The 19,034-nt window shown below is 37.0% G+C and overlaps 1 protein-coding gene across 1 annotated transcript; it reads left to right on the forward strand.

Moving 5' to 3' along the window:
• Positions 1–2,652: 2,652 nt before the first annotated feature.
• On the forward strand, positions 2,653–17,522 carry LOC145978084 (uncharacterized). Its single transcript, XM_083110512.1, has 3 exons — positions 2,653–3,640; positions 11,223–11,371; positions 15,447–17,522. Exons 1-3 carry the CDS (start codon positions 2,809–2,811, stop codon positions 15,552–15,554), a joined length of 1,089 nt encoding a protein of 362 aa, XP_082966638.1. The 5' UTR covers positions 2,653–2,808; the 3' UTR covers positions 15,555–17,522.
• The last annotated feature ends 1,512 nt before the right edge of the window (positions 17,523–19,034 follow it).

The raw sequence follows: 19,034 nt of genomic DNA on the forward strand, positions 1-19,034 counted from the left end.
GAAATGGGTTTCATTCTCAGAATCACAGCCCACCCGCGACCCCTTCATTTTCACTTCTGCTGTCCTCTTTCCAGTGCTGTTCCTGGATCAGACTGAAAATTCTCTTGCGATTGTCCCAAAATTCCAGTTACAACTTTTAATTCCCTGTTCCATAAGGGTTTAAATGGCCCTTCATAAGTGTTCAAACCTAGAATATCCTGCTTCATAGCGTGTTACATTCACTATCCTTCACCCAGAAGTCGATATACGGTAGTACATACTGTACATTTAACCTATATGCGGTCCTATAAAGCACATACTTGTATAGTGCATAGTGGTTGTATATAATGCTGTTTGAAAAGCATAGGAACAATATGAGCGTCGGAAAGTGGGATCGAACTGGTCTATAGAATATACATCGTTTATTGCAAGTTACAAAATAGCACAATGTTTGTTAGTTTCATTGTTAATAACTGAAATAAAGTCCAGTTAGTTAGTATTCGAACAGAATAACCGAAGAAAAACAGCGTTAGATATAAAAATTGAGGTTACAATGCAGGTACCAGGTTATGTTTTACTATTTAAACCAAAGAATTACTGCTTTCGACAGTTTTCAAAATTCCAAAAATTAAGTTTCGTGTGAATGGTCAAACAACATAATTTTTATGACTAAAGATTATGCGACGCCCATGGGAAAAATTAAGAGTGAACCCCCTCCCCAACATTCTTCCTGCCTATGGCCATGTCCCAAAGGATCCGATTATGTGCAAGATGTGGGTTTCAAAGTGTAAGAGATTAGATCCTGTTAATATCAAAAGAGCCACAGTGTGCTCATCGCATTTTCTGGATGCCGATTACAAACGAAACTTAAAAGCAGAACTGCTGAGCAATGCCTGTAGAACGCAGCTTAATAAAAACGCTGAACCAAGTTTAAATTTACCTGGTTGTGTGGTGAATTGTAGCGTGCAACAGCCAAATTACATAATTGATCGAAGTGGACGTGCCAATAAACGTCAAGATTCGAAAGCGAGCAGTGGAAAACTTGAAGAGTCATCTTCTTGCAAAAGAATTTGCATGGCACACAATAATTCAGAGACTTTGAGTACTGGAAATATACTCAATATACCCAATCTCCAAGAATAATAGTGAGTTGAAACTGTGAAAAAGAAATTAAAATGTGCTGAAGAACAAGTAAAGAAACAATGCAATCGTTTATTACATAAAGTGAAGAATGTTCAAATTAGCAATAAACGTTTGAGGCAACAATTAGCAAAACTTCACAAATTAAAGCAATCTGCTTCCAACGTGTCTAAGAAAGTAAGGGTGTGTGCTTTTTGTGTATTTCCTAGCGTCTGTTAATGCTTCTTCGCGAGAGCACCTGACACGGTCATCCCTCGGGAAAGATGTGAGCAACCGGAGACTCCCGATTCCATTATCAGATTCTCACCCTTTCCTACAGGAATTTCTGTATGTCTGGCAACACTGAAAAATTGAACACCAAGTCGAAACTTCGCTCCCCACACTTCCTCCCCGTTCACCCCCGAACCTCACCCCGCACTCGCAGTCTTCTCAGCTCTCAACAGTACCAGTGGCGGATCCAGAAGTTACATTTGGTAGGGGCGAAATTTAACTTGGGTACCTCCCCTCATAGGAAATCAATTCTAACTTACACTTGCACCTTTTTATGTAAACAGTATTTCAATTTTCATTTATTGAAATGGCGAGGTTCAGCCTGTGACTGTTCTGCCACCTAGCCCCAGTTCAGTACTGCATGTAAACAGGAATCAATCTGACTTCTATGTTTCAGAGATCAGGGTATTATTTTGCAGAAATAGGCTCCAGGGCTAGAATAGATGGTTATTATTGCATGTCGTTATCATAATACCGCATTAAACTGAACGATTAAATTAAAATGAATAAACAAAGAAAACAAAAATCTATTTTCTCAAAGGGGTCTCGGGTTTGATCCACTTTTGAGGCATAAAGCGTTACGAGCTAAGATTCTGTCCCGTAGAAGAAGGTTCCATGCTTTCTCCTTCTCCTTTTGTGTTGTGCCGTCAGTTCTTTTTTAATATTATTATTTTTCTACACTCTACTACATCCTTGTACTCGTCGACAATAATGATTAGTACATATCAAATTCAGAGAGGTTTGCAGCCCGAATTACTTTCTTCTCCTACATGTTGATACTTTAAGACATGCCACTACTCTAGACGGTTCTTGATTGTAATTTGTTTTAGCCAATCAATCAGGTATAACCTTACAAATTTATCTCGGATCAGTTGAACGGAATCTCGTGAATGTCGTTTTTCGTTGGTTCAATGCAAATCTTTAAACCAACTTCATTTAGAGTGGATTAAAATTAATCTCGTTCATCTGAACTTCGAAATAATCATAAAATATCCACTAGTGCTAGCATTTGGAAGGGGCTATCGCCCCTATTGCCCTTCCCGTGGATCTGTACCTGGTATGTGGGTATCTCGTTGTGCGATGACGGACATACATAGTAGTGGTGGAAAGTGCTGTAGCTCATCTGCTCATCAAAGTGCGGAACAAACAAGGAAGCAAACGTGAGAAATAAACCAAAATACAATAACAGTACCATTGGCCAGAAGCTGCAATATAAGTGGCGTGGGCCACAGACCAGAAGACAAGACGTCAGGTTGGCGGTTTTTAAATGACAAGTGCAACAACGTGACATGAGTAATGCTGTGGAAACTCAAAGAAGTTTTGGTGCTTTCGTTTTATTTTTATAGAAGTGCTTAATATTATATTGTCCTTTGTGTAGTACTACGTTTTGGCTGTTAGGTTGCACTGAAAGAAGTTACAATGTCAGCGCTCGATGACAGTTCTGATTTCACAGAGAATATTTTACCAAGGGGCTTTGAAGACATAGTCAACGACTTACCAGACCTAGACGATGTTGATCCTTCTTTTGAAGATGGTGAATTGCTTCCTGATGACGGTCGTCATAAGGAAGCTTTAATCAGTTTCTGTGGCCGGAATATCATAGTAAAATTTGGAGAAGAGGATTCAGTGTCTTACGTAAAGGAACGCTTTATTGAAACTATTGGATTAATGCGTGAGTTTTGGCAGTATGCGCAGAAAAGTGAATCTTTGATTTTTCAAATGTTTAGTTCAAAGTTTAATGAGTGGATTGACGTTGTAGGAGATGGCCCTGTAGAAGACGGACAAAAACTTAGAGCACTTGTAAAGTCAGAGAATAATACTACAGGAGGAGATATGCAACTTGAAATGTGTGGAACCATTTCATGTAGCTCCGAGGGCAGTGATAATAAGATTTCCAAACACAAAGATCGCGGTAAGAAAGGCAGAAAAAGACATCGTAAGATGGTTGTTACTCGTACAATACGAAAGCACAAAAAGAAATGTAAAAAAGAGCGTAAAGACCACAGAGCATCTTCACCTGAAAAAGGCAACAGCAGCAGTAGCAGCAGCAGTTCTGTCTTGCCTTACACTAGTGAGAGAGATGAGACCCCTGGTACAAGTGCTGTGTTGTCCTATGATAGTACGTCGCACTATGACAGTACATCACAGTTTAACTCAGATGTATTGGATGTCTACCAGTATGAGGAGGAGTACCGGTATGAAGAAACCTATTCTGAGTATGACAGTTCGTATGGAATGGGACCCTCACAAGGTGAGACATTATTTTAATTTCCTATGGCAGTTTTCAGTGTTGAAATTGTTAGTTTTTGTTACAATCAATGTTCCAATAATGTGCAGTGTTTCTACCAAGTATCACTTATTTCTATCAAAAGTAAGACCTTATCTTTCTAGTAAGAGGTGCAGAATTTCATAAAAATGGGTGAATGTATGGTTGTACACAAAGTAATTGTGAAAATGAAGCAGAACGAAGAGAGGATGAAATTAATGGGACAGTGAATAGAGTAATCCATAATTTCATTAATTCCAGTGAAATACAGAAAATGTATCTAACTGTGTTTTTGTTTAAATCGCCTGAGCTGAAAAATTGCAACTGATAACCAGTGCTTGACAAAAAAAAAATTAAGTGCAGGTATGTTTACGTGAACCTCTGGACTAGCTGGGAGGATCCCAGACCCTGCATCCCCCTCCATTTCGAGCACTGTTCCTGACACTAAAGCACTTCAAAATTGTCTTAATAGTTATGTTTATTCCCTGTTCACAATTAGTGAACGGAGCACAAACTGTGTTATATGCATACATTTATTTCATCAGGGATGTGCAGTAACCTCGGTACTTGAGAATAACAATTGATTTTCGGTTGATGATTGTTTCAAAATGTCTGTATGCAAATAGACATCATTACATTTATTACCTTCGTAAAGCATTATGCCCCACTTCAGTGCAAATGCATAGTTTGCAGTCCTGGGCGTCGCCAGGAATTTTGCGAAGAGGGGGCAAAGTCAGGGAAAAGCGGGTACGTGTCATTTATGAAACACTAAACACAGGTAAATACATGGACACATTATGAAATGAGCACTTGCCACTTCCTTCAACTTTAGAAATCAACACAACAGAGCTATTCCCAGAACAAAAACTGGAGATGCCTCGGCATGCCAAATAATTCAATCACTCTATTCTCTGTCCCTAAAATCTGCGAAGCACATCCGCGAATAACAGAAGAGAAGATGAGAAAGTGAGTGGGCTGAGCAAAGCAGGTCGTGCTGCTGATAACAGGCTTGTAGCTGCTTCCGCACTCACTTCCACTGTCACGAGTTCATTGGTCAAGCCCTCTCAAGTCACTACCTGTTTACTACATTTATTTTGTTTGCTTGCTCTAGAGATTCCAGGGACAAAGTATAGAATGAAAGTTTGGATCACTTTGCAATTTTAGTCGGTGAATGCTTAACACACACAATCCTGAAACTCGAGGTTGATCTTAACCATGTCTTCACGTGTCACATTGTGCTGAAAGATCTTTTGATAGAGCACTTGTAACCGGTAAAGTCACTGCAGTAGCTAGAGAAGGATACATTGAAGTGAAGTGCAGCGAGGTCGTGTTGGCATGGCCGTCCGGAAGGGGGGGCCGTGCCCCCCCCCCTGGAAAACGAAAGTCAACCAAAAATTACATATTTCACACATATAATTTAATTTCAGCCACAATAATGTGTGTTAATTATTGCACAAACATGATAAATTCAAATTTAAGCAATGTTTTTTGAGGGATGAACACTATTCTTGGGGAAAATATGCCATGTTGGCCCCCCCTGGAAAAAAATACCTTCCTTGCCCCTCCCTGGAAAAAATCCTGCGGACGTCCATGCGTGTTGGTACCCTGTGGTGCAGGAACGTTTTTCATGTGGGGGGGACAAAGTTCAACCTACACACACACACACACACACACACACACATATACATATATATATATATGATCTAAAATTGAATTTCCCATGCACACACACATACATAGGGAGCATGGAAAATTCTATTTTAGAACAGCGCACATGAATTTCCGTTTTCTTTAATCAAAGTTTTCGATAAATAATTGCGACAGTGCTGGATACCACAGGTCTAAAAAGGTTAAAGCCCATCTAGAAAAAAGTAAAATAGAGTTAATATTTCTCCTGCCATAGCCCTAATCTGAACCCTATCGAATGATTGTGGAGATTTATCCATTCTTTTGTTACTAATAACAGATTTTACCCTGATTTTGAAGTTTTCAGCAAGTCATTACATGATTTCTTTATAAAATTCCAAACTACAAAGAGAAAATGAAAACTTTAATAACTGATATTAACCATTTTGCCAACTCTTCATGTTAAGGAGGTATATATACCTCTAATAAATAAAGAGTTGGTATTTTATATGTACATACGAAGTTAAGACTTCAAAAATATTTTTTTAGAATCTATGGTTACTTTTTTTTTAAAAAAAACACAGGTTTAAAAACAGATAACAATTCTGAAATATATAAAGCTCTAGATCTTGTTCTTGGTTCATTTGTAATTTAATGGAACAGAAGATCACATGCTTGCAATGTGAAAGTCACGAACACACACACATCTATTAATTTTAATGCAGAGTGAGATTTGAAATGGGGGAAATTTCTCCACCCTCTGTCTTGACATATCCAACCAGGGGCTCATGGATACGCAAACTGTATTTTTAGAGTTCCAGTTCATTTTAGTTAATTTTAGAGTCCCATAAGTATATGTAAAGCAATTTATGGCGGATATATGTTCGTTATTTTCACAGACTTCTGGAGCGTGTTCCAGAAGACTTATCTATAGAAAATTAAAAACTGTGCCCTGTTGGACCACTTTTCTTTAATGCTCTTCAAACACTTGTTTAGAGTTGTCGTGTTTTGTTGCATCTTTTTGAAAACTGAGTCGTGATGGTTCCTAATCGACTGCGAGAGGTCCAAGTTTGAAAGACAGATATAACATTGAAATAGTAGTTATTTATAATAGATTGGCCTGTAGGACGACACTCCACAAGTATGCTTCATTGAATTATTTTACCGCGCTTTAATGACAACTTTCAATAATCGCAAAGGTGAGGATGAATGGTAATAAAACAAAATCCAAAACACATTGCCCCTCACTCAAAGACATTGTGTATTCAATCGAAATTTACCAATATCTACAGCTCAATGCGAAAACTGATTCAGTGCTATGAATGTAACCTTAACTGATTGCAGAAATAATTTACAAATTACGATACTTTAAATTTGCTTTTCCTTTCAAAAATTTGCAACATAATGGATCAAATCTAAGCACCACAGTGCCCCTGACAAAGCAGCTGGAAATGCATCGAATCTACAGGAACATCTTGTCTATTCACCTGATTTATATAATTTTCTTATAGTTTGATTTCAGAATTTAACTTCAAATGGAGTTTATTTGTGTTCCATTCTACATCAAAATTAGATGTTATTTTAAACAATGTCCAATTATAAGCATACTTATAGATAAAAAGATAGTGCATGCAAGGTTTAAAATAATGGAAACTTGTGTTTCTGGTGAACTATTGTCAAACATCTACAAGCTTATTGGGACAGTAAACCCAGTAAGTCTATCCATACGTGCCCTGTTTTAGTGTCTAGGAAGCGGAAATATTACTGTTCCATTTCAACTACGAATGGTATAGAGATGAGACAAGTCGAAACCTGTCACAGCATCCGCTTGTCTCCTCCTTGTTCTTGTTTGTGCTTGTTCTCGTTTTGATCTCGATTCAGAAGTTTGTCAAAACTTGTTTTAGATTCACTTTATGCTCAGGTAGGGTAATCGAGACTGTATCTACAGTTTAAATAGAACTAGAAGTATCTTACAAATAATTTACATGATAATATTATGTGGCATTTGCAATGCATTTATGTAAGCATAAAATGGGAAAAATATAAATTATGTTTGTAGTGATGGAATATGAAAAGTTTATATAATTATATATTTTCATGTCACAAAAATTCCTCTTCTGAAACAGCTTTATGTCTTATCAATCAATTGACTACCTCTTTAGGAAAGTGTACACAAAAGGGGAGTTAGCATGCAGCATGATTTCCTGAAACTAAACTTTATCTTATTCCATTGTTTCTCACTCTTTTTTAAAAAAAAAATCCAAGAGCACAATTAAAGCAAACTAGTATGACAATGTAGTAGAAAAGTTTACAGTGGTTTGAATTATGAATTATATTCCAAAGGACGATAATGTTGGTAAACAATATAATATTTTTGTGTTGAACTATTAGAAAGTACGTTATTTTGACAGCAGCACCTTGTATGTGTCGCATTATTTTAGGAGGGTTCAGGGGGTACAACGTGATCTACGGATTTAGGGGGTACTGTACCCCTCAAAAAATTTAGGGGGTACAATGTACCCCTTTACCCCCAGTTCCTGCATCACTGTTGGTACCACATCAATGTGCTCACAAATTTGTTGAACGTACATCTCTGCAAATTTGCTGTTTGCATTTTCCCTGTCTTGCAGAATCAAGAATGAATATTTAGGGAAAGGCCAGTTACATTGCATAATTCTCACACTTTCAGGCAAGAGATTAGCACTTTCAATAATCAGTAGCACCAAAACGAGAGAGAAAGAGGTTCTTCTTTGTTATTTACTTCTTGTACATTCCATATTGAGACAAAGTAAAAAAATCATAACATTTCCAAGTACTTTGTGTTTGCACATATTACTTTACCATTTCATAAATAATAAAAAATTGAAACTGTATGATTGTATCATGGGCTCCTGCATAGCCAATTCGTGCGTGTGGTTCGCATTTGGTGCAAGTGGGTTCCTGGATTCAATTCACGGTGGGAGCCCATGTTGTGTGAGGAGAATTGGGAAGCTACTTGAGGGGAAGAAGTAGCCAGCTGCGGTCTCGAAAGCCAGAAAACAGTAATTTGCTGACCACTTGTCACCAAATACAACCTTTGTCAGAAAAGTTCCAGGATTGATTTTTTTATTCTTTACCTCTGATATTGAAACACAAGAAATGGGTGTTATTCAGTTACCTGATATGTGTTCTGAATAAATAAGTGTTTCCATGTAAACTCACTAGGTGGCAGGGCTGTGCTTTGCAACCCACTGTTCGGCTTCTTGTCACATTTAGTTGGAAGTTACTCAAGTGACGTGATGGACGTGGATTCTGAGCAGTGTGTGAACATTAAGTTCTCTGTTAAGCTAGGAAAACCTCTAGTGAGACATGGAATATGATATAGCAAGTGTATGTGACAAGGCATTATCGAGAAGCCGTGTCTTTGATTGGCACAAAAGGTTTGGGAGGGCACAGATTCAGTGCAAGACGATCCAAAGACAATGTTGATCACATTTTATTATGCTAAAGGTTTGATGCACTATGAATAACTGCCTGAAGGATAAACGATAAATGAAAACTTTTATATTGACGAGCTGAAACGTTTTTGTCAATTTGGTGGTGCCGTCGTTATTTTGGCATTGGTTCACATTGCACGACAATACAAGGCCCCATATTTCTTTATGAGACCAGGAAAATCTGGCCAAGCATGGTATCCCTGCTCTACCAGATCCCCCATATTCACCCAAACTGTTGCCATGTGATTTTTTTTGTTTCCCCCATGTGAAAAAACCACTGAAAGGTAAGTGTCATGAAGATATTGTAGCAATCCAAACAGTTTTGCGACAGATGTGCTGAGAAGCATCCCGGATGAAGCTTTCTCTGCTTGCTTCCTTGACCTCCAGAAACGGTGGCAGCTGTGTATAGATAGCCAAGGGAACTATTTTGACAAGACCTAGGACCATTAGTTCCCAAGTTGAATACATTATTTTTTACAAGCTCAGTCCTGGAACTTTTCTGACAAAGGTTGTAAAAATGACAGTCTGGTAGGCCCTGCCCCGTAAAAGGCTGTTGCACCATAGAATTTAGTTCTTTTAATTGTGCATCATGCTATTTATTGAACTTTGAATGGTTATGTGTAAAATGTGTAGTGTGATTACTATAATGACTACAAATATCTCTCTTCAACTTCGTCGGATGAAATACATCAACGAAAACAATCCCTTATTAGTCCCAATGGTGATAGACCTGACTAACTGAAACCAGTGTCTTTGAACTATTGCAGTGACAGGTGGGCTGGAGGTGAGAGGACGGGGAACCAGCAACAAAAGTCTCATGCCTGCCTTGCTTTCAGTCACCCAAAAGGTGGGGCCATGGAAAAGCCTGCTGGATGAGCTCTTTTGAGTCGCCATACCTAAGGATGAAAAAGTACATGGAAAAGAGTGTCGTATATGAACTGCTATTGACAGGGCAATAAATATTACAATTTCAAATTTATAAAAGCTGTGTGTCACTGCTATATTCACTGGGCCCTGAAGAATAAGTGTTAATTCGGGGAGACTAGTGGTTCTGAAGTGATTTCCAAGATACACTCCTTGTGTTGGACTTACAGCAGTGCTTGAATTGGGATAAAGCAAGTGATGAAGCTGACTTCCCATGAAAGATGCATTTCATTGTCGTTTTAAAGAAATGAACATGATATGCTATCTACCGTACTTCTTTATGTAAAAACAAAATTGTACCTTCAACTTAACCATTCACTTCTTCCTTTGCCTGCCTTTTTACATGGTACAGGGTGTTTCAGCTGATTTCAATATGTATTTTAAAAAGTACTACAACAGACACAAACTTACACAAGATACTGTTCTAAAGAGGAAAGATCAAAGTTTATTTTAGTATGTTTTCAACATGGCCACCATGCAGTTTGGTGAGACAAACAAGGCGAACACACATGTCAAAAACACACGTTTCTAAGTTTCCTTCGAAATTGTTGTGGTTATCCTCCTGACTTCATCTTGCAGTTCATGGGCCAGATTTAAGAACTTCTTGTTTCAGGTATCCCCACAAGGAAAACTTGCATCGATTTAAGTCTGGACTTGTGGCAGGCCAGAATTGAACATTTCAGGATATCGATTCAAAATGACATGATGTCGGAAATGCGCGTTCAGGAATTCAAGAACTTCTTCTGTGGTGTGCATCCTGACCCCATCTTGTTGAAACCACCGTCTTCACATTGGAATACATCCTGGCCTGGATGTTCTTTCTGAGTGTCTCTTTATCAATTTCATCATCAAAAGGGGAGTAAAATATACAAAATCAGTCAATCAGTGAAGAACTTTCAAGCATACTATCTTCCTGGACCTACCTTTTGGGAGCAAAAATCTTTGAAATAAATAATTTTTGTGGCTTTCAAATGCTGGAATTACATTTTCACAGCTTCAAAAATGATTTAATGCTTAACTCTTTATTTTAACAAACATCTTCCTCAATCTCACGTACACCTTGTAAAAACTGTCCAGCATATGGAAACCTTGTGTGCATAAATATCAGTAGTTTTTTAATACTTGGTTTGACATGTAGAGACTCCCTGATGGCGTAGTGGTTGCGTTGTCGCCTTGTAATCAAGGGGTCCCGGATTCGATACCCGGAGGAAGCACATAGTGGTTCAGATTCCACTTTAAACTCCTAAGTCCAGTCCCAATTAGCCTTACTGTGCATAAAGTGGACTTAAAACACCAAATCAATCAATCAATTAGTTTGACATGTGTGTGAGTGAACTGAATATGTCAGAATCAGCAAGTTTTAGCAAGGGATAAAAGTAATTCTTAAAATATAAATAACGTGTAATGCATCTTAATCCGTCAGAAAAAATATATTTTCTAGTTTTTTGGTATGTTGAATATGATAGAGAATTGTAAACCTATGAGTTTACAAACCTTCATTCACGCTAGCTTTGTGATAAATACAATCCTCTTCTTTCCAGCTGGAGTTTTCAATGCATTCTTGGACATTAGGGGGAAGAATCCCATCATGGCCTTGAACGAGCTGTGTACCAGAATGAAGTGGGAATTTCCATCATTTCAGCTGGCGAACGAAGTGGGAATGCCCCATGAAAAAATGTTCCGCATGCAGGTGTGTGTATTTAACACAAACTTGGTGGATTTCAGTTTCTTTCTTGATCGATCTGAAAATGTGCTCCACTCAGGGTTAAAAACTATAAATTAATCATACACCAACCCCTTTTTTTATATATAAGATTTCAGTGGTGAGAAACATTGGAGATTATTCAATATTTCTCAGTGGTGAGAAACATTGGAGATTATTCAATATTTCTCAGTGGTGAGAAACATTGGAGATTATTCAATATTTCTCAGTGGTGAGAAACATTGGAGATTATTCAATATTTCTCAGTGGTGAGAAACATTGGAGATTATTCAATATTTCTCAGTGGTGAGAAACATTGGCGATTATTCAATATTTCTCAGTGGTGAGAAACATTGGCGATTATTCAATATTTCTCAGTGGTGAGAAACATTGGAGATTATTCAATATTTCTCAGTGGTGAGAAACATTGGAGATTATTCAATATTTCTCAGTGGTGAGAAACATTGGAGATTATTCAATATTTCTCAGTGGTGAGAAACATTGGAGATTATTCAATATTTCTCAGTGGTGAGAAACATTGGAGATTATTCAATATTTCTCAGTGGTGAGAAACATTGGAGATTATTCAATATTTCTCGCTGTCACATCATTACACTCATTAATTTGTTGAATTAGGTTTTTTGTGTTGCTTTTCTGCCACTTTTGGCTAATGAGTATGAGTGATGTTATGATAAAATTGATAAAGGGACGATGACAAAGAACATCCATGTCCAGGCAGGATTCAAACCTGGGACTCCTGGCATCATAGCATGCTATGTCCATTCATCAATTTCATCATACCGTCACTCATCCCAATCTTCGCAAATTAGCCAAAGAGTGGCTCAAAAGCGAACTAAAATAAAGCAAATCAATCAATCATTGAATTGTTGTAAATTATTTCTTGACAGTGATGGGATCCTTCATTTCTTTAATGTTTATTGGTACATGATATGGGTTGTGTACATACAAAGGCTGTCGCAGAGAAGGTGAGACTAATTCCTGTATAGGAAAAGAGCAACTTCCATTGGCTATCAAATGTACTAGGGTGAAAATTTGGTTCATTAGCTGCCGATTGAGACCAAAATGAGCGCAATAGATCAAAAAGTCATGACTGCGTAGCAGTTAAAAGACAAGCAAGAATCATTAAAATGAAACAAAAAAATTACAAACCACAACATTTTTATTCAGAATCAGCCTTATCGAGTAGACATACATCTTTTTCAAAATAGGCACCATTGACAGCTAAGCAAGCATCCATACGCTCCTGCCACTTTGTAAATGTCTTTGATAATTCATCGTCAGGTAGCGAAGTGAAGAAAACTTGCGCTGCAGTGATCACTTCTTTGTTCGTCATGAAATGATGACCACGTAAAGTGGCCTTTAAAAGTGGAAATAGCCAAAAGTCGCAGGGTGCAAGGTCCAGGCTTTAAGTTGGATGTGGGAAAATTTCTATTTTTCTCTTCGTTGCGTAATTCTGAAAAGCCCGCATGGTAAGCGGGCTTGCGTTATCGTCACGGCCGTAGGCAGGAAAAAGTTTCGGGGGGGGGGGGGGTTCATTCATAATTGTTCCCATGGGCGTCGCCAGAAATTTGAATAATAGAAATAATAACAATAATTGTACAATAATTATTAAAATTTTGTAATAATAAAACAATTTATTCCATAATAATACTACTAATAATTATTATTATATTATTGTTATATCCTTGAGGGGGGGGCTTACTCAATCCAGCAGATGAGTGAATATCCAGCACAAGTTTCTTTTTTGTTTTTTTTGTGTTTCATACAGTGTGTACTGAAATGCACAATTATTATACTTCGGCATTAAACTTTAGACACCTTCAAGAAAAAGCTTTAAAAGGTAGATGGAAATTTTAGTCATAAAGTTTTTGTTGTTTAACTTTAAAATTACATTTTTGGAATTTTGAAAAGTGTGGAAGCAGTTATTCTTTTTAAAAACTTTGCAAACGTAGCACTACGAAACTGGAGATCCTAGGTTTGAAATCCTATCAAGGGGGGGGGATTTTCAACTTTATCGGACAGGAAATTTAAAAGCTGGAAAGGGAATTTTGGGACAATCATAAGGGAATCTTCAGTTTATATTCCTTGTGACGCAGGAACAACACTGGAAAGATGACAGCAGAATTGATAATGGAGGGGTCGCGGGTTGGTTACGATTCTGAGCATAAATCCTGTTTCACTCAACTTTCAGAATTCCAAATGTATGAAAATTCTAGCTCGATCGTTTCAACATTGTCTCCTTGTATTTTTGTGATGCTTCGGAAAAAAAATTGAAAATTTGTTACACATTTTGGTTTCTGAACTTCCATTAATCCAACATGTCAGAAGTTTCGGGGGGGGGGGTTGAACCCTAGAAACCCCCCCTCTAAATACGGCCATGGTTATCGTGGTGCAATAACGTCTTGTTAATCACGGACAGTCTTTGTCCAGGATGCGGAAGCAAAGCACCTGATTCGCAACCCATCTTCGAACAACTTGTGCCATCGGTACACTGTGGCTCTACTCAGTCTGACTTGATCGACATATGCCTGTTGAAACATTGCATATGTTTTCGCAGTACTTTTCCCTAAACGCCAACAAAATTTTATGGCATGTCGCTGTTCATCTTGAATACTCATCGCAAAAAGCAATGTTATAATGTTATACACAAAAACCTGGAGAGGTAAACGAAACACGTTCCACGTAAATCAACACAGCTGCTCACTAACGTGGTTTCGCAACATGTGACAACTTGCTACGGAAACAGAATGAGCCATCCTACACGACGCGACTAGTGCCGAAACCATAGGCAGTGTTGCCAAGCCAGGAAAAAAATCTGTCTCACCTTCTCTGCAACAGCCTTTGTATGTTTAACGTAATATTTTTTTCTCACTGATCTATGGCTTGTTTCACTAGGAAACAGGAACACAGAAAAGGTGAAGCTGATTTTTCTAAACTTAATGAAAGAAAAACATATATACAACTTTGGTTCTTAACACAAGGAATTGCACTTAGATCTTCCATCTGGTAGTTAGATGCCCTACTTAATGGACTATTGCTGTGTTCCAATAGGCAGAATTATACCAGTATAAACATTTATCATCTTGATTTGAATTAGTACAGAAATAAATTTATATTTTAAGTATTTAATTCAAGGTAGCCACTACGTAGGGTGACTAACTTTTGGCCATGAATTTATGGGTAATTTAGTCGCAACAAATTTTGCACATTTGTAGTGGTGCGGCATCACTCCAGCAAATGGATAATATGAAACAAAGGAATTAATTTATATTTTATATAATATACAGATCACAATCTAGAATAAAAATGTACAAATTCCACGTTTATTACTTCCTAAACGATTGTATTTGTTCACTGTTGCTGCAATATTAACCACCAATCAACTACTGCAAGATAGGAAGTCATTTCCACCCACCATAAGTTAAACGTGCAAGATCTCGCAGTCGACTTGATGTTTTGTGTGGCTCGCCGAAGTCTGAATGAGTTGGCATTTCACGATCTTGTTTTTTAATTAAATATACAGGAGAAATGGAATGTCAATATGGGAACTGGGAGGGTCTAAAAAAAATAGCTGGAAATATGGGAGAGTTGGTCACTCTTCCACTACTATTTGTCTTTTTTTGCCTTTTTCGGCGTTATTTGGCTTCTTGGTCCTTTTTAGCCTTTTTTTTTCAGGTCTTAAAGGCTTTTTCTTGCAACTTCACCTTCTTTCGACTACGTTTTTACTGCCCATTCTCAATTCGAATCATCATCAGTTCATCACCTCTTAAACATCCTTTCTGTAGTAAATAATATGATTCTTCAAGTATGATTTCATTCATATTGTTTTTTCGCACTGTGTGTTCCATACCACCAGAATTTTGTATTTTTTATGCATTAAATATGTAATTAAAACTGAAGTTATTAATTAATTTGGATCACATTTATACGTCCTTTTTTCCATTTTAGGCCCTTTTTTGATATTTTTAGGTCTCTTTTTTTGGCAATGTATAGATCTTCAACTTCCAAGCCCTACTAATAACTAACTCTATTTCTAAAACAGGTAACTGTGAAAGGGGTTACCTACATGACTGATAGGTTTTACAAAACAAAGAAGGAAGCGAAGGCAAAGGTAGCAAAACTAGCCCTCAACTGCCTTGGATTTTTATAACGAGCATTACTCTTCAGGAAAACTGCATATGTACCTGCATTTTTATAGATTGTGATACTAGTTTCCAGTACTTTTTTTTCTTTTCCTTACATCCTTTGTGGATAAGAAATTATTAAATTAAAGAGATTATATGTTCAAGATATTTTATTTTAAAAAATAAGTACTTTTTGTTTTTGTTTCTAAATTCTATTAAAAGTGTATTTTTTTTCAAATTCTATATTGCGTCCTTCCTGATGTATATAGTGGAGGGAAGAATAAAGTGCAATTACAGAAAAGTGGTTAAAGTTGATTGATAGAGATTTAAAGTTGTTTGTTTACCATGAGGAGGGGTTTGAATTTGACATAAAGGATAAAATCAGATATTGAAATATAAACAATTTAGAGTTGAAGGATAATTATTCATGTAAATCTGTGGAATCTCAGAAGTGATAATTTAGCTAGGGTGGTCCGTAAGTTTCCTCCTTGTGGATATTTTGAATACACAGTTGGCTTCTTCAGACACTTCGAACCATTTTCTATATTGTGGTTTCCCCGTTTGGAAGCAAAAGTATTGTGATGTTATTTCAAAGGAGCAACCGCTGATATGCTTATTGGAAACAGTGTGTGATAATTAGTGTGCTGTTTTGTTTGATACAACATCTATCTTGTAGTATGTTAACATTCTGCTATTACATCCAATTTGCACGTACATGGATTTGCTAATTTTTCCACATAATCTATTGTCTAGGAAACCACACAATCTGCAGTTTGTTTTCAAATTACACATTTGGCAATCCAAACTTGAGAAGCTGATGATTACATTTCACCCTAACTTTATTTCATCTTCTGGCCATTCTTATACAGTTTGTACACCCTATCTCAATGTTCCTAAAACTTTTGTAAGAACTGTTGAATATTACAAAGTAATACAATAAATGCATGGTTTTTAGTCTTTAACGTTTTGTCCTGTTTCCCCAGAACTTTATAAAGTTTACACTACCACATTATACACAAACGTTACATGGCAACTCACTTCTACGCTAATAAAATATGCTCAGTTTGTGTCCTCTCTCAGGTTTTGTCCCATGAAAACCAGGATGAAACAGCGACAACAATTAAAAAAAAAAACCTTTAATAGTAACCCCCTATCTGTTTGCAACACTTCAATTTATTGTACATTTTTGCTTAACAGAGATCGTTCATTTACTTCTTTCATTTTATGTAATTGGATACCCTTCTTTTAATGTCCAGCTATTTGCCTTTCTGGATGGTGTGAAGTCCAGATTATGCAGTTGGAGCTCCCATATCTCTTTTCAAATGACTACAATTATATAATCTCCCGCATACAAAAACAGGGTTCCCACTAAGGCAGCTTGTAGACCAAAGTAACACATGCCCCTTCAGTCTGTACATGCACGGCCAACAGACCAAGGCAACATCACACACACAGTTGAAATACGTTTCAATCCAAGTGACTGAAGAAGGTGTCTGTGTTTGATGGCCTCATAGCTGAATTATCATGTTATGTGCTGAGTAATTTCAGTCTCGGATGAGTATGTGAACATACCAAGATGTTTCATGAATGCTTAAAAATACATGGAACTTTTATGTCATCTGTTATATTCATTGTTTGGGGAAGGACCTGTAATGTGCTTGAAAGATGTTACATTGAGAAGTGTGTGGTTAATATCCTTCTTCTCGAACAATTTTTTATTCAAAGTCTAGAAAGGTTTTTAGAAATATTAACACATGACAATATGTTATGAGCAACATGGTGTGATATTGCCAATGGCATCCTGGATCCTTCCTAAAAATATGTAAAAAGTGGTAAAATGGTGGCAATGCTTTAAATTTGGCATAATTTACTTCTTTTGTCAACATAATTAAAAACTTTAGTGATGTGTACATTTTGTGCAGTGGAAATGTTTTATTATTTGAATACTAAATATGCTTTGGCAAATATTTTTTTCTTTCTACTCGTGAAAAATAAACAAGTGTGTTATTAACATGGTTCTTGCATTTTTTTCATTCCAATTGAGAAAATTGTTGAAGATTGCATTACATGTACAGCACATTGTACTCTAATACAGGAAACACGCTGGTATGTGTTTTCATTACTTTGCTGGTGCCTAATGGAAAAGTATTTTTCTGTTAACCTACTTTATATAATGTGACTCTAATAAAACAGTTGTGACTGTATACATGTCCTCAAAAGTGAAATTTACTGACTGTAATGCAAAATTACAAAAATAAAGTTTCAAAGCATATATATATGTTTGTGTGTCTCTTGTACTTCCTTGATATCTATTTTGAGGAAAATATCAGGAAGTGGCAAGAAATCTAGCAGGCCCTTACGTGTTCATCCCAGTTTTAGGGAAAAAATTATTTTAAACATTGCCACTCGTGCTCTGTATTAATAATTGAATTCCTTTAAAACATTGCAAAATTAACTCTTAGTCCCCACTTTAGGTAAAATCATTTTTCTTAGAATTTATATAAGATGAAAGCGAGTTACTAAAGATATATCCGCGAAACTTACTTGTAAATGCTCTATTAATGTCGGTGGCCTCTGTCACCATCCACTTGGGAACTCGATGCTTTTCTGTTAGGTTTAATTAATAGAACATTTACAAGCAAGTTTTGCGGATATATCTTTAGTAACTCGCTTACGTCTTATATTATCAACCGCTTTGTTTATTCCCCTCAACATGAATTAGCATTTATGCCGTGTAAAGTGCAAATTTTTATGATATTTCAAATGTCATGGCATTTCTCAAAGATAGAATCCGTTCTATTTCCATAGCATTTTTCGTAGCATAACCAATCAGAAGCCACCTCTAGGGCCGCGAGTGCAGATGTAACGGTGGCCGAGTGAGATGTAAGCAATGTATCACTTCACATTTTTACAAGCCAATAACTATTCAACAGAGCGTTTCCTTTAAAAAGGGTATTAGGTACAAATATATACTTTATAGTGTATACAATACACAAATGGAAGAATAAATTAGTTGTTTCAATTGTTAACATGGGGCACTGGCTCATCTTGTATGCTTCCTTGCAAAGTATTGTCTGATATAAAAAATTATATATGGAAGCATTTATGCTATAGGTCTTGTCTTTTCTACTGTTACGGTGGCTGGTCCTCATGCTGGCAAGGGAAGTGGGGAGCTGAGAATCCACCGCAGACCAACCAGACAACAGCGGTGACGGCGAGAGTTACGATGTGGCAGGAAAAAGTACTACGTGAACCTCGTTCTACAGACTGTTGCATTTCTTATCACGCTGGATTGGTTGCTTCCCCGCTCCCCACTTCCCTTGCCAGCATGAGGATCGGCTGTCGTAACAGTAGAAAAGACCTATAGCAAACATGCCTCCATCTAAAGTGGGCCTTATAAGCAAAATTGTGTTTACCTTTCTATTTTTCACTCTCAGGTGCCATTGTCCAGGCAAAGTTTCTATTCTAGCTTATATTCATAAGTCTTTTATATAGTGGACCTGGAA

This window comes from Lepisma saccharinum, chromosome 24 (assembly GCF_977018435.1).
Source record: "Lepisma saccharinum chromosome 24, izLepSacc3.1, whole genome shotgun sequence".
NCBI lineage: Eukaryota > Metazoa > Arthropoda > Insecta > Zygentoma > Lepismatidae > Lepisma > Lepisma saccharinum.